Below are 21,882 nucleotides of genomic sequence, written 5' to 3'. Positions count from 1 at the left end.
TGAAGGGAGGTTTCTGTCCTAGACCAGCAGGCCTGGTGGCACTTCCAAGGACGTAGCCTGATTTGGGGCCGCTACACTGGGCAGTGATGAGGTACCCACTTCTACGACCACCCCCTGCCCCTAGCCTGGACGCCACACGTACCCTTCCACAGCACGGCCGCTTGCCTGGGGCTTCTGCCGTGCCTGCCCTGCCGCACCGTGGCCTTGTGTGGGAGCTCACCCCCAACCAGGCCGCCACACCTGGCAGGGACACGGGACGTGGCAGGACGCACGGGTGGCCAGGTGTGGTGATGGACAGCTACGGAGACAGAGACCTGGGCTGGGCAGGGGGCTCCAGGCTTTGCACGAAGCCAGAACACACACTTGGGTGGAGAAGGGGACCGGGCATCAGGGGGACAGGGTCCTGGGAGCAGCCCTTGGGCACCTTCCTCCAGCCTGGCCCTGTCTCCCCGCCGGCCGACATGATCATGTCCACATTTTAGACAAGAAGGTCGAGGCTGCAGCCGAGGGCCTCCTGGCGGCAAGGCCAGCAGCTGGGGGTGAGGGGCGGGACGCCTGGCCCTCACAGCACGCCCCAGGCCCCTGCCCAGGGGGCAGCCCTCGTCTGCTGGCCACTAGGAGCCAGGAGGGGGAAGCCTGTGTCCCCTGAAGTCCTCAGACGGGCCCCTCACGTCTGAGGTCCCCACAGCCTCCTGTTCCTTGGTGCTCTGGCCTCAGACACTGCAGAAGGGCCTTGGAGGGCCAGAGTGGCTGGGCTGAGTGTGTGCAGGTGGCCAGATGCGCCTCTCTTCAGGCAGCTGGCCTTCTGCTCTGCAGTCATGCCGGTTGGCCAGCAGCGCCCGGTGCCCCAGCCTCCAGGTCCCTCCCCAAGGTGGTCCCGCAGGGAGTGGCTGCCGCCTGTGCCCACCCCTCTGTTCTGTCCGGTCGAGGACGTCGCTGTGGCGGCTCAGTGGAGCCCCGGAGCTGCAGGAGCCCAGGCCCCCCAGGGCCCCCCTCACTCGCTCACAAATGTGTGCACACACACCAACGGGACCCAGGGCCTCTGCACCGCCGGGTGCACACCGCACCCCCTCTGGCAGCAGGCATGGGGTTTTGTTAGGGCTACAAATCAGATATCACACGGTTTGGGGCTGACATGGGTTTTATAAAAACTATTTAGGGCCCTGGCCCCCGGTGAAGTGCCAGGGAGAACCTGGCAGGAGCATCAGCTGTTCAGGGCAGCTGGAATTCCAGCGTGGTCTGAAGGGAAGGCCCGGTGAGGTCAGCGCCCTGTGCTGTCCGCAGGGACGGGGCACCCCTACCTGGGGCCTGCATGAAGGCTTCTGGAGGCGCCTCCCCAACCCGAGGGACACGAGGCCCCGCCCCCACAGTGGTCTTCTGAGGTCCCTCCGGAGTATTTCAGTCTTCCCCTCTGGGCAGTCAGCGGGCACGCTCCCGCAGGCAGGTGCCATTCTGCTGCCCTGTGCCCACTGCCCAGATGCTTGTCGCCCGGTGTCTGTGGCTGGTGGATCCAGCGGCCATAGGGAATGTCAGGGGGCTGGAGGAGGGACGGCAAGGTGGACGGCCCAGGGCCCCTGATGCCATGTCCCGGAAAGCTGCTCACCGCGCACGGCGGCAGAGGACGGTGGGAGGCTCAAAGCCCAGACGCTGCAGGTGCTGATGCCGAGGACGCTCGGGCACCGTCACATTCATCCAAACAGCAGCATCCCCGTACGTCAGGGCGTGTGCGGTCCTGTCTCCATCACCCGGGAGGGCCCTGTCTGGACCTGGCATTGGACGGAGGGCCAGGGGAAGGGGAGCAGCCACCTGGGACTCTGGCTGGAGGATTAAAGGGGCAGGTCACCCAGGGGAGCGGGTCAGAAGAAAGAGGGGCTGACCTCTGCCTGCAGAGTGGGCTGCTGGGTGCCCCAAACGAGGACTTTCCTCGGATACACTCTCAGGGGTGCCCAGAGGGCTCCCGCATGGAGATGGGTGCACCCACACGGGAAGGAGAGGACCGTCGGCGAGGTGAATTGCACGCCGTGTGTCTGCTGGGACCCCTACGGAGGCCACGGGAGCTGCAGGGAGAGGAGAATCCAGCCCCGGGGGAGCCCCGGGACCCCCAACTCTGAAAAGGCAGAACCAAGGATGCGCCTAGCGGAGCCAGGCCCAGGCCGGAGTGCAGCCGTGCAGGGACGGGACCGGGGTCCCCCAGGCCCGGCCCCGCGCAGGGAGGAAAGCGGGCTGGGCTGCCTTCCCTCCGTCACAGCGTCAGGGGTCCAGGTCCGCCTGAGGAGGTGGGGGCCAATCAAAGCCAGATGTGGGAGCAGCACAAAACATGGTGATTATTTTGACTAGGAAAAGCCCTATTTACAAAGAAATAATGAAGTGATCTGGGGGGATTGGTGCTGGGGATGATCTCAGTCAGGAAGGAGCGACACAGATGCTGAACAGGTCGGCCTGGCGGGCCGCGTGGGGAGCCGTCCTGGCCGCTGCCTCCCTGGCCAGTGGCCCAGGTGTCCCTGAGTCCGTCTTGGGGTGTCTGGACCAAGCCCTGTGGGGTGCAGCTCCCTCTGGGCAGGGTGGATGGGAACCTGGGAAGGAGACCCAGGTCTCCGGGGCACCTTTTCCTTTCTCCCAAGAAGCCAAGCGCCCCGTGGCCAGGCCGGGGAGGCAGGTGTGGGGCGCTGGCAGAAATAGAGGGGCTGCCCTGGGGTGGGGCGCCCCTGAGCACAGGGGGACGTGCAGAGAGAGCCGGCTCAGCTCTGAGAGGAGGCGGAAACCTTCGTCCTGACGGGACTCAGTGTCGGTTACAAGGATGGGACAGGCACCCACACGCAGGGTGACTTGGGGACCAGTGCATGCGTGTGCCAGCCCCCATGCCTGGGGAAAGGAGGGTTTCCGAGGGCCGGAGCTGAGTGTCTTTTGGCCCCGAGGTGTGGCATTTAGGGAAGGAGAGAGGCACAGGGATGGGGGTCCTGGGGCTGTCTGGAAACCCCCTACCCGTGCCAGCCCCTGACCCCGACCCTGACCCCAGTGGAGCTCCCAGGGCCCCGAGGGGGCAGGCTGTTTGACATCCCCGTCCAGGCCCTGTCCAGCAGCCGGGCAGTTTGTGGATGTGGCCCATCTCTCCACAGCCTTCGGGGACTTTCAGGGACTGATAAACACCCTTGTTGGTGGTAAGGCAGCCCCGGCCTCCCGTGAAACATTCCAGGCTCAGCACCCGACATCCCCGAGCAATGATAACACACATGCCAAGCTCCATCCACAGACAAACAGACACACAGACTGTGGCCCATACACGCAATGGAGGGGATGTCGGGTGCTACAGCATGGGCCCGAGGGCGTGATGCTGAGTGACAGAAGCCAGCACAGACTCCATTTCCATGAAGCGTCCAGAACAGGCAACTCCGCAGAGACGGAAGCAGGCTTGTGTCGGCGGGGCTGGGGTGGGGAGTGGGGGGTTGGCGCGTGTCGGCAGGAGGGTGCGGGGTTGCTCTGTGGGTAGCAATGAGAATGTGTTCAAACTGATCACAGTGATAGGTGCACCCCTGCCTGAACACTAAGACATCAAATGACACACTTTCGATGGGGGACTGTAGGGATGTGAACCATATCCCAATAAAGCTGCTTGAAAACAGAAAAGAACAGCCCTTGACCAGCTAGCTCTTCTGCCCTTTGTGCTGTGAGGGGGTGGCGAGTGCATCTTTACAGCCAGGAAGCAGGGCGGCAGCCGCAGCCTCCAGCTTCAGTGACAATAGTGGCTGGGGGCCCACCTGGACCCCGCCCCAGGCCCTGCCTGATTCTCAAAACCCGCGGACAAGGCGGGGCTCTCCCGTGTGGCCGAGCTGCCGTGCTGAACTGGGGGGTCCACCAGTGACTCGCACACACTCGTGCATTCGTTCATTCATGAGTGGAGTTCAGAACTACAGGAAAGTCAGGAGGTGGGAGAGGACCCCCTCCAGAGTCACCCTCAAGGGGACTGATTTCTTTAGTTTCCTTTGTGTTTTAAGGCCTTGGGGGGTGGGGTGGGAGGGGCAGCTCAGACGACTGGCTGTGTCCCTGGGCCCGGGTCCCCTGCTGAGGCCGCCCAGAGGCCAGAGGATGGAGCCCCCGACTCAACTGGGGGTCCCAGCTGCAGAAGTGAGCGGGCCCCCCACCCCCGGCCGAGGGGCCCAGCCAGGCGGTGGGTCACCTGCAGTCGGTTACTTAAACGATGCACGTGAAGCTGGGATGACAGCGTGATGCGGCCCCGGGGAGACTCTGGCCCTTGAAGAGGAAAACCAGACGCTGGCGGAGGGGCTGCGGCCAGATGGGCTTCCGCTCCATCCTGGCAGCCCTGGCGGCCGGGCCTCACCTGGAGCTGCTGGGGGGTCTGGGATGCGTCCCGTGGGCCACAGGCCGGGACTGCTGCAACTATAACTCATCAGCACAGGCCTGCTGGCTCCAAGCAGGGCCCGTGGCAGCCACAGGGGACTGAGAAGGCGGCTGGCCCAGCCCCCAGCACCTCCCCTCGCGGGCTCTGCTTGCCGTAACCTGGGTCTCACAGCCCCCGCAAGGCGACGAATGGCCATAAAGAAGGGGGGGCACAGGGGGCGGTGTCGTGGGCTCTAGCCCTCTTCCTTTGTCCATTTACTTTCCCCCAGGCGCTGGCCCGGGGTGCTCCTGGCAGGGCTGTCCCCACGGGAAAGCGAGCCCTCAAGTCCACTGGGTCGGGCCCTCCCTGTTCTCTGTCCCACGTGAGGCTGTCCAGCAAAGGCATGAGTGGGGAGGACGACACCCAGCCCAGGGGCCCCCAAGAGACCCTCCTCTGGTCCCCACGTGTGGAGGAGCACAGGGGAAGAGGGTGCTGGGACCAGAAGCCTTGACCACCATCTCCCAGCCGGGCAAGGAAGAGGGAGACCGAGGCTCGGAGAAGACGATCACAGGGCCCACCGACCTGGGGCAGAGAGACCTCCCTGCCAAGCCTCCAGCCTCCAGCCAGGGAGGGGCAGGGGTGTCAAACAGCGCCTTCTCAAGGCTCCGTGCCTGGGGGAGGCGAGCAGCCCCCCAGCTGAAGGCCCGTTTCCCGTTGCTCAGCGCCCTGCAAGGCAACCCCACCCGTGCCCTGCACACTCGGCTCTGAGCCGGACACCCTGTGTCCCACCCCCACCCGGCGCCGCTGTGGCCACTCCATCCACCGGCCCTGGGGGTGCTGAGGACACTGAGGGCGCCACGGCCCGCCTCCGTGGCCGTGACCGGCAGATGCCAGGCCCTGGGGGATGTGGAGGGCACAGCGAGGACAGCAGGGGGCCGCCGCGTGGGAAGGGCCTGGGGGCTGCGTCCGAGGCGTGCGGGCGGCCAGCTCTGGAAGTGCAGCAGATGAAGGATGGGATTCCTCCCCTGGCCTTGAGTCGGGGTCCTCGGGGCCCCATGAATTATTTCTCTCAGGAAAATACCATTGACTCCGTTCTCCAGCCTCCCTCCCGACCTTCCCCATCACTTTAAATCAACGCTGAAGGGTGGAGTTTGCCCGGACCTTCACCCTCCAGCCGGAGGGGAGCTTCAAAGGCCCACGTGACGCCCCCCATGTCCCTCGGGGTGGAGGGGGCCAGCCAAGCCGGCTCCCCACTGTGCCCCCCGCGGAGGGAAGAGCCAAGCTCCAGAACGGGGACCCGGGAGGCCGCGGAGGAGGGTAGTCCCTGAGCCCTCATGGCATCTGGCATCTGTGTCCCACCCCAGGGGCAATGTGGCTTGATTCCCCGAGCGCGCCCACGATGCCTTCTTGCTTGTTCCCCAGATCTCCAGGCCCGCGGACAAGCAGAGACGGGCCCAGCCAACCCAGTGCGGCCTCACCGCCCCCCTGCCCGGGGGCGGCTGTGGGGCGCTGGCTCCCGGGGGCGCTCAGGGTTAGGCTTTTAGCTGCAGAGCGTGATTCAGAGAGAAATCAAGTTGTGGGTGCATCTCAGGAACCGGAGATGCAGGGAACCGGGCTCCTGGACCCCCCGGGACCAGCGCCACCTCTACCCTACCCCGCGGGTCCCCAGGTGCTGGTCGTCCCTGACGGCGCTCCGCTTCCCACCTGCAAGCCTTCGGCCGGCAATCTTTCCAGACGCGGCCTTGCTCTGGACTAGTCCCCTAAACCCCACTCTCTCTGGATCCCCCACCCTCCCTGCTCAAGACCACACTGGACTGTGCCACCCTGGACCCCCAGCCCGGAAGGGCTCTCTCCCAGCAGCCACCCCGACCCCTGCCCTCAGCACTCACTCTGATCTCCCCCACAAACCGCCCGAAGCAAGATCTTAAACAGAGCAGATCAGGATGACTTCCTGGGTGCTCTGGAAGTGGGCCTCCCCGCAACTGGACAGGGTTCTGGGCCTGCCTGGCGCGCCTTGGGCCCACGGGACCAGGACGAGACACGCGGGCACACCCGAGGCCAGGCCCCTGCTCTCAGGGTAGGGGCACGGCCCAGAGCACAGAGCACAGGGTCGGGGGCCTGGGCCAGTCTCCACAAGCAGCACTTTTATTTGAGCTGAGCTGTCAGCCGCCCGTCACAGGCCGAACCAGCCGGGGACACCCCCGCGCCGGGGGTCGCAGCTCTGCCTCCGCCGCTGGTCTTCCAGGAGCTGGTGCTGCAGGTCCTCAGTCGCAGAACTGCCTTCAGGCCTCTTTTCCTCAGGAAACAGATCTGGGAACGTGAAGGTCTGTCCGTGTGCCTGGGGAGAACAGACACAGGCTCAGCCTGCAACGCGGGCGGGACGGGCCAGGAGCCCCGTGGGAAGGTCCGTGGCCAGATGGAACCCGCCCGCCCGTCGCCTGCAGGACAGACGCAGGCCGGGCCCCGGCCCTCCGCGGTGGAAACCACTGCTGTGACAAGGCCCCTCATCGAGGCCAGCTCTTCAGGCAGCGTGTCCCCATCCGGGGGAGCCCAGCAGAGCACCCACTCCCGGCACGAGCCGCCCGACCATACTGTGGGCAGGGGTGAGGGAACAAGGCACAGATAAGTGTCTGCCGCCTCCCTGGAACATCTTCCACCCAAGATACCGACAGGCCTTTACCCACATTGAAGACTAACCCTCCTCCCGGCTCAGAGCTTGGCAAATAAAACGCATGTAACGTACAAAGAAACGTACATGCGAGCAGTCTATAAATCAAGACCGGCTTTGCAAATTAACTGGTTTTACATCTTTCACTAGAAGTTCAGAACACGTGAGTGCCGGCCAAGTCCCAGCCCGGACCCCCAGTACGTGGCCGGGGTACCAGCCTGGCCCGTCAGTGGGCTGGAGGGAGGAGGGGACCCCAAACAACATGAGGTGCGGGGCCACCTCCACGTGCTACACATCGCAAAGCAGCTCCAAGGATGGGGGGGGGGCGCAGGGGGACGACCCGGGCCAACACTCCCAGGGCTGCGCCGTCCACCTCCAGACGGGCAGAGAAGGACCGGATCTGGAAAATTTTAATAAGTAAAATCAGTGAAGTGCGCTTGGTTCTTGGAGACCCTTGTTTTGTAAAGAAATTTGGATTCGGGCAGGCGGCCAAGCGTGATCTGCAACAGCCCACATACTCGGCCCTGAGAACGGGAGGTTTATAAATCCTGCTCACATGGCGCGGAGTGCAGGCCCCGAGTGATGAAAGGCAGCAACCGTGTGCTCGGTAGCCAGCCTGCAGGAGGATTCGCTTACACACTTCAAAACTTTCTTTCTTCTTCTTTAAAATACCAAAGGGCAATAGTTTACATGCAGGGCTGATTGCCCAGAATGGGGGATTTATGTTTAATATACCGAGGTGATTCTGCTAGTTTTCTGAGGTGGGGGAAACCCAAAATGACATTTTAAAATATAAATACAAAGATGGCAATCCGCAATAGCTTGGGAAAAAACGGAGGGCGCCGCTGGGAGAAATTCCTCGTTTCTCACCGAGACAAGCGCCGGGTGTGGGGGCCGACTGCGGCTCGCGGGGGTTCCCTTCCTAGAGAAATTCACCTTGTACTTTCAGAAATAAAACCCTCCACCCTTCCAAAGCTGATCAGCGGAAAAGGACAGGAGGGGAGGAAAGTGTCGCGGTGAAAAGCGAAGACGCGGGCCCGGGCCGGGGACGGTGAGGGGCGGGCGGGGTCGGGGGAGCAGGCTCTCTGTCACCAGCAGGCGTCAGCGTCAGCCTGGGGGCCGAGGCTCCTTGCTGTGGGGTGACCCAGGCTCGCTAGCTCCCCGACTCTGGGCCAAAGAGACGGTTATCAGCTCGTGGGAGGAAACCCGGGACCCCCACTACGGGGGACCAGCTTTGCCGAAGCAGCCAACTCCGACCAAATCCGGGAATTTCACTTGTCTTTCGGATGGACCTCTGTGTGCCCTGCGATCAGCTCGGTGATGAGAAGCCCAGAAACGAGGCCCCAAGGGACACATGGGGAGGACGTCTCCACAGACGGAGGACAGAGAGGGGACCCCTTCAGGGGGCAAGTGTCCAACCCCCCGGCCGGTCTCCAGGCACAGATCTGCCGGAGTCGGGAGGGGTGGAGGTGGGGGGGGATCCGTTACAAATTTAATTTTGCAACGGAGGGGAAGCGTGCCCGGCGGGGACGCCCTGTGCTCCCACTTGTGCTGCCCTGATTTCACAGGGGAAGAAAGGCGGCCGGGTGGCAGCTGCGGATACCAGATCCCAGGCCGCGCAGCTCAGCTTCCAGAGCGAGGTGGGGCCCGGGAAACGCAAGGGCTCGGATGACTCAAAAGCCACTTGTAACTATAGCTCTTGCTGAAGGGCCTCGTGGCGAATGCCGACATATGGGGTGTCAACCGGCGTGCCGTGACAAAGACAGATGGCCCGATTTAACACAGAGGACACAGGCGTCTTTATAAGGCCAACGGCCACTCTCCCTGCCTGGACTGGCTGATTTTATGCACAGCAAATATTAGGCCAAATAATTACGGGGGCCCCTGTTTAGAACAACTGTGACTGTTTTTCAGAAAAGCTGCCGTGCTAACTCGGTCTTTCAACAAACTGCCTCCTAAGGCCCAAAATAGGCCCTGGGGCCGGGGGGTGTTTTCACAATAGCGTTACTGCCATCTAGCGGCCCTGGGGCCCGCGGGCTCCCCGCTCTGACCCAGGCTGTTTGCGAGGAAACTAAAGAACCTGGAAGACCCCCACCCCCTCCCCCGCCGCCCAGGGTTTCAAATGCAGGGCAGTTAACAGACTCTGTGGGCAGGTCCAAGGTCACCTGCCCCGGCAGAGGAATCCTTCCCGCAGCCCCCGGGGCCTTGGTGCTGGGTGGCCAAGGCTGTCCGTTCTGAGTCAAGAGCATATCTGGGAAAGCGCATCTGGGGGCAGCTCAGGCTGGAAAGGAAGAGCCCGGAAAGGGGCTTGGAAAACGCGAGCCTTCCTCCAGCCAGGTCTGGGTTTCGGTCAGCAAAGGCTCAGATGGGGTGCGGGACCCTCTTTCCGGAGCCCCTCGCTCCGTGTGTGCCACACCCCCGCAGTCCAGTCCAGAGGAGAGGGGGTCAGCCAGGACCCCAGCACACCCCAAGTGGTCTGGCTTGACACTGAGGCCCCAGCAGGAACCTCCACCCCCATGGCATTAACTGCTTCCTTGCTTTGACGCTTGCCAGCCCTGGTTTCTGTCTGAACCCACCACCAAGCCCAGCGGGCCCACATCCGCCCACTGCGCATCCAGGGCTGGCCCCCCGAGAAGTTCCCCAACACCCGTCCCCTCCCACCTCTGAGCCGTGCTTTGAACCCCAGCTCCTCCGGGGGCTCCATGTGGATTAGAACTAGGGCCAGCCTGGGGCCCCAAGATCATGCCCACCCCCCGGCCCAGGTCACGGTCGGGGTGAGCGCTCACCAGCTGCACATAGGCCACCTTGTAGTCTGGTTTCTTTACCCTGATGTTCCTGTAATCCCTCCTCCTGTTGGAACCTGTTGGAAGCGGCGGGGGGGGTGGGGGAGACAAAAACCTTCACTCCCAGCATGAAGTTTTCAGTCCCACTAATCCAGGAACCCACTTTCTAGAAACAGGCAAACACGCAGGCACCTTCAGGCTACAGACTGCAGGCGGCACGCCCTGGGCCACTAGGCCAGGCTCGCACAGGCAGGCGCCACCACCGCCGACCTCCGCTCGGCAAAAACCCAAACGTGTCTAAAATAACTCAAGAAACGCTTTCTGCCCTGTCAGCACAGAGACTCTTGCTGCTGACCTCCCCTCGACGGAGGGTCGTCATATTTACAACTGGGCAACCGGGGGTTGGGGGGCAGGGGTCAACAGGAAGGAACGAGAAAGGCCCAGGGGAATAAAAACAGTGCTTTGCTGACCGACCCGGGGGCAGGCAGGGAAGCGGGTGGGTGGGTTGAGTGTGGGGCCCTGCTCTGAGCAGCCGGCAGGGCCGGGCCACCCAAGTTCCAGCCCTGGGAAGCCACCTCCCCACTGTGTGTGCCTCAGTCTCCTCATGTGCAAAGGACCACATGCCAGAGGGGCTGCGAGGGGGACCAGGCCAGCGACACGGGCAGCCTAGCCCACAGGAGCTCCGCGGAGGAGCCCACACCAGAGGGCAGCCCCCGCCCTGGGCACCCACCGTGCTGCACCCTTGTCCGCACGGCAGCCACGGGCACATTGTAAATGCACTCGAGATAACTCCTGAGGTCCACTCTGGTCATCCTGGGGCAAAAGAGAAGGAAAGGAAGTCTGAACAGGGCCGAGGTACAAGGCGCCCCGCCCGACGGGGTGAGCTGCTGACCGCAGGCCCCGGGTGGGAGCGGGCTCGGGGGAGGCCAGGGCTGAGGCCGGGCCCTGCTGACTCCGGAGATGCAGCCCCTGGTCCCCACCCAGCACACTTGCATCCGGACGCAGCAGTGAGGGGGTGACGGGGGACCAGCCCCCAGGACCCAGTTCTCTTCTCCCTCCCACTGGCCACACTCCCTGGGGGCCCAGCTTTCAAGGGGAGGGACGGGGCGGTCTGCGAGTGCCCCCTGGCTGCCAGGAGCTGCCCGCAGCGCCCAGCCGCCCGCTCAGCAGCTGCTGCCCCGCCCGCAGCACCCTCCCGGCAGGCGCTTCCCAGAAATGACGGTCAAGGGGATGGTGGGCTAGGTCCCATTCCCTCTTCACCCTACATGGGCCTCACACGGAAGCTCAAGCCAACCCCGGAACCCCTCAGACTTCAGCATGGGACACAGGGAGGCTGTGTCCCTTCGGTAACTGGGGCCTCCATGAAGGCCCCATTTGAGGACGAAGAAAGCTTTGGAAGCCATGGTGAGCGGGTGCAGGAGTCACAGCCCAGCCTCCTGGAAAGAGCAGCCAGGACCGAGGCAAGAAAAGAAGCCAGGTCTCAGGCCAGGCTTCCCAGGGGGCGGCGGGGAGCACGACACCCCAGGGCTCTGCACACACCAGACCTGGACAGTGCGGAGCTGCCTGCATAATTTTCACGGCAGGAAGAACCTCGCTTGTGAGTGGGGTTCGGTGGCACCTTTAGGGCTGTGGGCCCCTCGGGGCACTCCCCAGCCTGAATTCCTCTGGGGGCGGGGGGGGGTGCTTACTCCATGGGGATCCGGAACTGCACAGTGTCCTCGGGCTGGGCCATGCCGGGCCGCACCAGCTGGATGAAGAAGTTGGTGCGGAAGACCCGGAGCTGGGGGTTGCCCAGCTGGTACAGAGGGTACCTGCAAGGGGGAGAGGGGTCGTGTCAAACGCTCAGAACACGAGGCTTCCGGGACACCCCAGCAGAGTCCACAGGTCATCACGCCATGAGGCCGGGGAGCCAAGGGGGCAGTCACCCACAGGCCACCCCCTTTGCTCACCCGGCGTGAGCAGCCAGTCCCCAGTCCCCGGGGCAGTGTGGCCTGTTGACCCCCAAGGTCAGCCTTTGGAAAGGGCCGGTGAATGATTCATGAACAGAGGCCAGAGGACATGCCCACCCCACCCCGTAAACAGGCTCAGAGTCATGTGTTTGTTCAAAGTGCCGGTCCCAAAGGCACGCGGCCCCCGCATGGCTGTCACCCTCCAGGAATGGGCCCCACACAGGGCACGCCCTCTAGCTCCCTTCAGCTCAGGTGAGGTGGGATCGGTCAGAACCAGCTTATTCTGCACTGGCCCACCCCCGTGGTGGGGAAAGGGATGGGGCCACCTCCACACCCCCTGTGCTGGGAACACCAGCTCATCCTTGACAAGCGTGAAGATCAAAAGATAAGAGGCTCAGGAGAGATGGTGTGTGCAGATCACCAGCTACAAGCTGACCGCCCACCTGCCCCACCCCCAAAAGCCCCAAAGTGAGCAGAGGCATCTAGAAGGTGCAGGCGGCCACCACCTGCGGCTCCCACCCAACTGCCCCTGCCAGCTGGACCCATGCCCCGGTGGGGTTTGGTGGGCCAGGAGGGCCACACTGCCAACTGGGCCTCGGGGCTGGGGTGAGGAGTGGGCCCAAGGTCCACAGGGGCTGCAAGGGGGCCAGGGGACGGGTCTTGGTGGAGGGTGGGAGCAGGGGCTGAGGATGCCATCAGGGTCCCTGGTGACCAATTTGCAGCACAGCACATGGCCCCTGATCTCGGGGAGCACCCAGCACCAGGGAAGGGGGCTCAGTGAAGCCATATCTCATGCTGCCTCTGGGCCTCACAAATCTGGGGAGCGTGAGGGGGTCAGGAGCCGAGGTCCAGGGTGTGGCACCCTGAGGGGGCAGGGCTCAGGCACCCTGGCACAGGCCGGGGCACCCGCAGAAGAACGAGTGCTGAGCTGAGTGCTAGGTAACGTCTCCCAGGGTCTCCTGGCGACCCAGTCCCACGTGGCAGCTGCCCCATTAGAACCTGGTGGCACAGCCTTCTCCGCTGTGCCGGAGAGGCGGGAGGGGCAGGTTCTGGAAGCGCAGGGCTGCTCGTCCAGGACCGAGCCTCGCTCTGCCCTCGTGGGGGTCCAGGCCGGCGGGCGGCCACCCAGGCTCACACCTTCCCCCTGGTGACCAGCGGCGAGCACTGCAAGGGGCGCAGTCTGGGGCCCCTGGGGGGCTGCGGGGGTGGGGGGCGCCGTGGGCCGGGGGGGACCGAAGCCCGAGGTCGGCAGAGCCCAGACCCGCCAACCTTCTCTCCCACCCGCCCTCGCCAAGCGGCAGGCCCGACCCCCAAGGGGCGGCCCGGGCCCCTCCGGCTCCGGAACGACCACCCCCTCCCCCAAGCCCGCCCCGCCCCGCCCCGCCCCGACGGGCGCCTCGACGCCGCACGTTCCGCGCGGGGCTCTGAGTCACGTCCCCGCGGCCCGGCACGGCCCCCGCAGCAAAGTCCGGGCGCGGCCACGCCCCCCACCCCGCACCCCGGGACCCCCACTCACAGTACATTCCACGCCATCGCCGGCTTCCGGGGCCGCGGGCGGAAGGAGGGGCGCGCCCGGCCCGGCCCCGCACCGCCGCAGCGCCCCCTGGCGCCCGGGAGGACGCGCGCAGCCCACGCACCTGGGCCGCACCTGGCGGCCCCCCCACCAGCCCCACCACCCCGCGCACCTGAGCTCCACCTGACTCCCGAAGCTCCGCACACCCAGTACCCACTCCCCACCCCTCACGCCCCGCTCATGCCCTGCAGCACACCCCAGTCCCACATGTCCCCCCTCCACCTTGGGCCCAGCACACCAGTGGACCACCACGCATGGCCCCCACGCACCGGGCCGTGCCCAGGATAACTGCAGGTCATCCCGCCCAGAGCCTGCCACCCTTCCAGCTGCTGGCCAAGGTGGGAGGCTGGGGGAGTTGGGGAGGGGAGGGTGTGCCGGAGGCCCCTCTCTCCACCTGGCAGAGGTGGTATCCTCCCTCCCTCCCTGGCCCCCACCCCAGTCCTTCTGGCCGGCCCAGCTGGGCCCTACCCTGGGCCCCTCTCCCCGTCCCCTGAGACCCCCCAAACAGGAGCCCCAGCCACGCCTCCCCCGTGAGGCTGCTGGCTGCTCCAGGCCTCTGCTGGGCACCCCACTTCCAGCCTCCGCACAGCACAGCCCTCACGGGGGACCCCTCCATAGGGCCAAACCCGGGGCCCACTGCCCACCCCCCCAGCAGACACACACACAGCAGGCAGACCTGTGGGGAGGAGAGGGCCGCAGCCGCCCTCCTGCCGGTCGCGGTCCCCAGGCCCTGCTCTTCCCGTTGTCCCCTCTGCTCCCTGCTTCTAGCCTCCCCCAACCAGACTGTCTGGTTCCCCTGTACACCCCACCCTAAGCGCTCTTTAGGGCAGGGAGAGAAGGGACCCCAGGAAGCAGGGGAAGGTCCCTGCAGGGAGGCCGGGAGCAGGCCTCCAGGGTGGGGATGGAATGGCAAGGAGGCAAGAGCAGAAGGGACCTGAGGAGGCGCAGGCGTCGCGCCCCTGTGAGGGGCTGGGTGCCGGGGAGGGGGCTGGAGCGCCCTCCGTACTGGACTGTTTGGTGGTGGAGACCTTACATGGATGCGTCTAGGATGAAGAAACTGACATTGGGGAGTGGGTGCTGGGGAGGGGCCAGCTGTGACTGGGTGGGGGGGACAATGGCCTGCTGGGGAGGGGCCAGCTGTGACTGGGGGCAGACAATGGCCTGCTGGGGAGGACCAGGGGAGGGCAGAGAAATGTCCGGCCCTTGTGGGATGGAGGGGGTCCAGGCTCGTTTGCAGGGGGACACGCCATGCTGGAGGGGGCCTGAGCTGTAGGGGCTGCTGTGCCAGGGCCCCGTGAGGCTGACAGGTGACCGTGGCAGGGCTCAAGGAGGTGGGGAGATGGCTGGAGCTGGAAAATGGGGGTCCCCAGACTTGGAAGCCAGGAGGCTTTCTTCTTCTTTCTGTAAAGCTTTAACTCAGCAGCCATATTCCAACCCAAAGGTCGTGATGTTGCTCAGAGATGTGGCCGGAACTGGAGCTCAGAGCCCTGCAGGCCTGATGGGAGGGGCCGTCGTTAGGCGCAGCGCTGGATTTCAGTGGGCGTTGCTCTGATCGGTGGGGCTGAGGGAGCTGAGGTCCTCGAGGAGGGTGGGGCAGGGATGGGGTCTCAACGGTGCAGGCCCTCAACACTCAGACCCTGCTTCTCTGATTATCTGCCAACTGGATTCCTCCACTCAAGGCCTGGGACCTGTGAGTGTAAGGTGGGTCTCGACCCCCAGCCTGGGGAGCCCACGTGTGGCCCTCCTCTCCTCCTCCTTCCCCTGTGTCATCACATCTATCCCCTCACTGTTTTTCATGGCTTCACGTGGCTAAGTTTGCCAAGTAAAGGAGAGGAGGCCCAGTTAAATCTGAAGCTCAGATAAACAATATTTTTTGTTATTTGTTTTTTAATAGACTCTTTTAAGAATGATTTTAGGCATACAGAAAAATTGCTGAGAAAGTACAAAGAATTCCCTATACTCTGTCTCTCCTGCCCCCCATTCTCCCATATTATTAACACTTGCACTCATGTGATACAATTGTTACAATGGATGGACTATACATTAGTATTAGCTGAAGTCCTTAGTTCCCATTAAGGTTCGCTCTTGGTGTTGCACATTCTACAGGTTGTGACGGCTGTATAATGACCTATGTCCACCATTACAGTATATCCTACAGAGTGGCTGCACTGCCTGAAACCCATCTGTCCTCCTCCTTTTCGCCCCTCCTCCTAGCCCCTGGCAACCATAGGTCATTTGACTGTCTCCATGGTTTTGCCTTTTCCAGAATGTCCTGTGGTTAGGATCATACAGTATGTAGCCTTTTCAGATTGGCTTCTTTCTCTTGGTCATATGCATTTATGTTTCCTCTGTGTCTTTTCATGGCTTGATAGCTCCTTTCTCTTTAGCACTGAATAATATTCCATTGTCTGAGGTACCACAGAAATGTATCCACTCACCCACTGAAGGGCATCTTGGTTGCTTCCACATTTTGGCAATTATGAATCAGCTGCTATAAACCTCCAGGTGCAGGTTTTTACATGGACGTAAGTTTTCAACTCCTTTGGGTAAGTACCAAGGAGCATGATGCCTGGATCTTACGGTGAGAGTGTGTGTAGTTTTGTAAGAAACCACCAAGCTTGTCTTGCAAAGTGGCTGAGCCATTTTGCACCCCCACCAGCAACAATGCGGATTCTGTTGCTCCACATTCTCGCCAGCATTTGTTGGTGTCAGTGTTTAGGATGTGGGCCTAACAGGCATGTAGGGATATAATTCTTTTATTTTTTAACACACATTTTCATTTGCTAGATCTGACATTCCTACCTGGGGCCCCACCACGCCTTGGTGCTGGGGAGGCCCAGAAGTGGCCCAGGGGAGGAGGACCCCCCATGGGCAGGTGAGGGGATGGGTGGTGAACAGGAACCTTCCTGGGAGGGCAGCTTCCCCGCTGCGCTTTGCAAGTCAGACTGGGGAGCTGGGGCTTCTTTCAGAGAGCAGTGGGCATCCCTGTAGTGCTCCAAGGGAGGGACAAGATGAGCTTGGAAGCAACTTGGGGCTACAGCTGAGGATGTGGGCTGCAGCTGAGGATGGGGGCACCTGAATAAAATAAAAGAGTGAGATACACTGGACTCCCTTGGAAATGTGGGGTGGGGAAGGGTAACAGAGGTTGGAGGGGGCTTAAATGAGGCTGTCAAAGAGGCCCCACAGAGGAGACAGCATTTCCAGGGCATGCAGACAGCACGTGCAAAGGCCCCCAGGCAGATGGGAGGGATGCGGAGGGTGAGGTGTGGGGAGGGGACTGGGAGCGTCCATGCTCTCTAAGCACCAGGCCCTCAGATCTCTCTGGGTTCACAGACCCAGGAGCGGTCCAAACCCCATCTTTCTGGGTTTGGGGGGGGCTTCACTATAGTTGATTAACTCATTGGCCACTGATCATGGATTCAGCCTCCAGCCCGTCTCCACTCCTCTGCTCAGGGTTGGCTCTCCTGACATCAGCCCCCTTCCTTAGGTCTTCTCCCAAAGCTTCCTCATGAACAGACACCCAGTAGCGCTGCAAAGGGACTTGCTATGAATATGAATAACGAGACACCCATTTCACCTTCATGGCTCTCAGCGGTTTAAAGAACCGAGGACAAAAGTCCAAATATTATAATAAATGATGCTCCCATCGGTCTGACTGCTCAGGAAATTCCAAGGGTCTTGGGAGGAAGCTGGCAGTCAGGGAGTGGGGACAAAGACCAGACATATATCACTTATAAATCTCTGTATTACAGCCTGTTTTTGTAACTTGGGAGACTCCAAATGTTTCAGAAAGCTCTGAGGACAATTCCAAAGAGGGAAGGGAGCAGGCCAGTAAATACGTGATTCTGATAAAGGGGTACGTGCAATCAAGCACACATCTTGTAGAAGATGTTTTTAATGGTTTTAGTGCTTTTCTAAGAATGGGAAGACGCAGGAAACTGGGTTCATAACATTTTCTCCTGAAAAACTATCTGAGGGCCAGTTCTGCCAGTTTTCCCAGAGTGCCTCATCCTGCCCTTTGTCCTGGACTTCTTTTAGGGTGTGTTGTAGGTCAGCGACTGTGGTGGTTGATGACTTCATTCTTGTAGAACTGGATGGTGGGCAACATTCTTTATTTTACAATCCCTCCCTTTCCGTCTTAATTTCAACCAAGGTTCGGGAGGCATTGCGTGACCAGTTTGTTCCACGGTGCTAGGAATGCTCATTCCCAAGTCAGACGAGGATTTCCGTGACGGGTCACTCAAGGTGCTGTTACTGGACTAGGCCCTATTCACAGTCACCCAAAGCCTCTGGACCCCCTGTCCTACGAGTCTGTTATGGTCCAGGAAACGGGTCCCTCTTTCTGTACTTCGTCCTACATCTAGAGTTACACTATTCCAATCATTGATCTTATAGAACTGTATAATTGATCAATCATTTCAAGTCTCCTAATCATCATTAATGTTATCTGAGGCTCAATCACACATTTGGTAATGCAAGAAACAATCATCTTGTAAAATAGGCGGAATACACGTCATATAGCTAAGGACATTAGTAAGGTCACGAGCAAGTATTTAAGCTAAGAACTTCTATTAGGTGTGGCCCAGTATCTCCCCCGGTCATCTGGCCAGTCTGTTCTGTACCAGTTGCTATCTTTAAGGGAAATGATATATTGCTGTTGCTCATAAAGTCCACCAAAGATGTCTGCACGTACAAGGCCAGTGGTGGGTCATCGTGACCTCTTACAGGACTGAGAAAGGAATGTTATCTTCTAAAGAGTTACATGACTGACGTCAAAAGAAGAAAAATAGATTTTTATGGTTGAGCAGGTATTTCTTTCCTTGGGGAGGTCTGGTTAATGCATAATGCAGATGCATAATGCCCACCAGAGGGGAGGGGAGAGGCCAAAGGGCAGAGAAAAAACTTCATGTTGAAATTTTTCTTGTCCTGCCTTAGAATTTGAATTTCTTTTCATCAGGTGTTTGCTGTCCATGTTCAGAACTAGCTCTGTGGGGTGTCCCCCCACCCCCGTGGCCTGTCTGGAGTACGTCCCCTGAGCCCTGCGGGTCTTTCCCCAGGGGTCCTTGGCATCTTCATGAGACCCACCTCTAGCTGGGATCTGGCACACAATAACCAAGTATCCTCAGCACTGGGGGAGACCTTTGCAAACTGGAGCAGGGAGAAGTGGGGAGGGGGGAGACGGCGTCTCATTTGTTTTCACTGATACTTTAGTTTCACACCGTTTTGATGTATTTATCAGTCATTTGCATTTCTGATTCTGTAACTTTTCTATGCCTTTTGCTCATTTTTTTCTATAAGGCTGTGTTATGGGCTGACTTGTATCCCCTCCAAACATTCATATGTGGAAGTCTTAAACCCCAACACCTCAGAATGTGGCTGTGTTTGGAGCTGAGCCTTTAAAGAGGTGATTAAGGTAAAATGAGGTCACTAGGGTGGGCCCTGATCCCGTAGGACTGGTGTCCTTATGAGAAGAGGGGATCAGGACACAGACACACATGGAGGGACGACCCCGTGAGGACACAGGGAGGAGACGGCCATCTACACGCCGAGGAGAGAGGCCTCGGGAGGACCCACAGCCCTCCCCACACCTGGATCTGGGATTGCAGCCTCCAGGACAGGAGACAGTGAATGTCTACTGTTTAAGCTGCCCTGGCTGTGGGCCTTTGTTATGGTCACCTAGCAAACTAATTAGGGTGTTAATGTTTCCCTTATGTATTAATTATGTTACCCCCTTGTCTGTCATATTTGACTCAAAATATTTTCCCACTTTTGTCATTTGCCTTTTAATTTTTTTAAAAACAGCTCTACTGATGTATTCTTGACACACAATACGCCAAGCACACAATATGACAAGTTCCGACCTGTGTAGACACCCATGAAACTATCACCACCATCAAGATGGTGAGCACATCCAAACCCAGTGTCCTCAGGCCCCTGCGATGCCTCCTCCCATCCTTCATGCCATACCCCCCCCAATTCTCAAGCAACCAATGAATTGGTTAGTTTGCATTTTCTAGAGTTTTCTATGAATGGAAGCATATAGTATGTACTCTTTTGTCTGACCTCTTTCTCTCAACATAACTATTTTGAGATTCATCCATGCTTTTTTGTGCATCAGTGGAACATTCCTTCTGACTGCCGTAGTATGGATACACAAAAATTTGTTTATCCATTCATCTGTTGATGGACATTTGGGTTGTTTCCAGTTTTTGTCAATTAAAAATAAAGCTGCTATTTACATTCATGTGAAAGTCTTTGTAAGGACAAACATTTCCTTTTCTCGTGGGGAAATGCCTAGAAGTAGGATTATGAGGTCACATCTATGCTTAAATTTTAAAGAAAAGAGATACTGCCAAACTGTATCAGTTTACATTTCCAACAGAGATGTGGGGCTTCTCCACATTATGGCCATTTGGGATGGTTAGTCTTTTTAATTTTAGCTATTCTTATAGAGTGCTATCCTGCAATTTTATTTTGCATTTCCCTAGTAGCTAATGGTGTCGTGCATCTTTTCATGTGCTGATTTGCCATCCATTTATCTTGTTTAGTGAAGTGTCTGTTTAATGCAGTGAAGAATCTTTTACTCATTTTCAAAAATTGGGTTTATTATTGAGTTTTAGAGTTCTTTATATATTCTGGATCAGCCCTTTATGAAATATATGCTTTGCAAAACTTTTCTCCCTCTCAGTGGCTTATCTTTTCATTCTCTGTACATTGTCTTTGGAAGAGCAATTTTTAAAATATTTTGATGAATTTCAACTCACCAGTTTGTTTTTGTAAGGACCATGCTTTCCATATTGAATGTAGGAAATCTTTGCTTTGTCCGAATTCACAGAGATTTTCCCTTATGTTTTTAATAGTTCTAGTTTTACATTTAGTTCTACGATCCACTTTGAGTTAATTTTTGGATGTAGTATGAGATATAAATCCAAGTTCCTCCTCTCCTTCTCTCTCTCTCTCTTTTTTTTTTTTTTTGCTTGTGGATATCCGATTTGTTCCAGCATGATTTATTGGAAATGCTATCACTTATGCACTGAATTGCCCCTGCACCTCTGGATGACCAGGTTGTCTATGAATAAAGGAGGTTTCCTTCCTTCTCTTCAATCTGTACGACATTTTCCTGCCAAATTGCAAGAACCTCCAGTACAATGTTGGATGGAAGTGGTCAGAGCAGACATTCTTGTCTTGTTCCTGATTTAAGTGAGAAAACATTCAGTCTTAGATGCCCCTTGTTGGCTGACGAAGTTTCCCTCTACTCCTAAGTTTGCTGAGAGTTTGGGTTTTTTTTAAAATCAGGAATGAGTGTTGAATTTTGTCAAACGCTTTTTCTGCACCTATGGAGATGATCATATGGCTCTTCTTTTTTAGTTTGTTAATATGGTGAATTACTCTGACTAATTTTTAAATGTGGTACCAACCCTACATTCCCAGGATAAAACACACTTGGTCGTGATGTATTATCAATATTGTACATTGTTGAGTTCTATCTGCAAAATTTTGTATGGGATTTTTGTGTCTATGTTTATGAGGAATAGTGGCATGTTTTCTTTTCTTATATTATCTTTGGTTTGGGTATCAAGGTAATGCTGACCTCATAGAACGAGTCAATTTTTTAATGGAATTTGTATATAATCGCTATTATTTTTTCTTTAACTGTTTGGTAAAATCCACCAGTGAAACCGTCTGGGCCTGGAGTTCTCTTTGTGGGAAGGTTTTAAAATACACTTTCAGTTCTTTAATAGATAAAGGGTTATTCAGGTTATCTATTTTTCTTTGAGTGGGCTTTGGTATTTTGCGTTTTTAAAGACACCTTCATCTAACCTGTCAAATTTATTGTCATAAAGTTGTTCATAATATTCCTTCATTATTCTTTTAATAGCTGTACAATCTGTAGTGATGTCACCTCCCTCATTCCTGACATTGGTAATTTCAGTTCTATCTCTTTACCTCTCTCCTTTCCTGGTCAGATTGGTTCATGGGTTATCAACTTTTATTGATATTCTCAAAGAACAAAGCTTTGGTTTGATTTTCCTGTTTTTTCTATTGTTCTTCTGTTTTCTATTTCATCAGCTTCGACTTGATCTTTATTGTTTCCTCTCTTATGCTTACTTCAGGTTTAATTTGCATTTCTTTTTCTGTTTTTCTTAGGATGGGAGCTGAGGTCATTGATTTGAGAGCTTTTTTGTGGTCCAATATAGGCATTTCATGGTAGAAATTTCACCCTGAGTCCTGCTGTAGCAGTTTTGCATAAGTTCCCATGTGCTGTGTTTTTATTTTCATTCTGTTGAGAATGCTTCCTAATTTCCTTTTTGATTTTTCCTTGACTCAAGGGTTATTTGGAAGTGTGTTATTTAAATTCCAAATATTTGAGAATTTCCCAAGGATTTTTGTGTTATTGATTTAAAATTTAATTCCATTATGGTCAAAGAATATAATTTATGTAACTTGAATCCTTCTCAACTTATTAAGTCTTGTTTTATGGCCCAGAACATGGTCTGTATTGGTAAATGTTCCATGTGTACTTGGAAACAATGTGTCTTTGAGTGGCTGGTTCTATAAATGCCAATCAAGTC

General features: G+C 57.8%; 1 protein-coding gene across 2 annotated transcripts; it reads right to left on the bottom strand.

Moving 5' to 3' along the window:
• Positions 1–6,460: 6,460 nt before the first annotated feature.
• MRPL23 (mitochondrial ribosomal protein L23) lies at positions 6,461–13,335 on the bottom strand. 2 transcript variants are annotated; one of them, XM_082626902.1, is made up of 5 exons: positions 13,253–13,335; positions 11,476–11,598; positions 10,518–10,600; positions 9,791–9,864; positions 6,461–6,674 (listed from the first exon to the last, which is right to left on the bottom strand). In XM_082626902.1, exons 1-5 carry the CDS (start codon positions 13,267–13,269, stop codon positions 6,510–6,512), a joined length of 462 nt encoding a protein of 153 aa, XP_082483028.1. In that variant the 5' UTR covers positions 13,270–13,335; the 3' UTR covers positions 6,461–6,509. The 2 variants fall into 2 exon arrangements, with proteins under 2 accessions (XP_082483028.1, XP_082483029.1); XM_082626903.1 differs by lacking the exon at positions 13,253–13,335 and adding an exon at positions 12,736–12,850.
• Between the last annotated feature and the right edge of the window lie 8,547 nt (positions 13,336–21,882).

Source organism: Mesoplodon mirus, assembly GCF_964341445.2.
Source record: "Mesoplodon mirus genome assembly, chromosome: 7".
In the NCBI taxonomy this organism is placed as follows: domain Eukaryota; kingdom Metazoa; phylum Chordata; class Mammalia; order Artiodactyla; family Ziphiidae; genus Mesoplodon; species Mesoplodon mirus.
The sequence above is the reverse complement of the archived record's forward strand: the minus strand, read 5'-3'. Positions and strand labels throughout refer to the sequence as shown.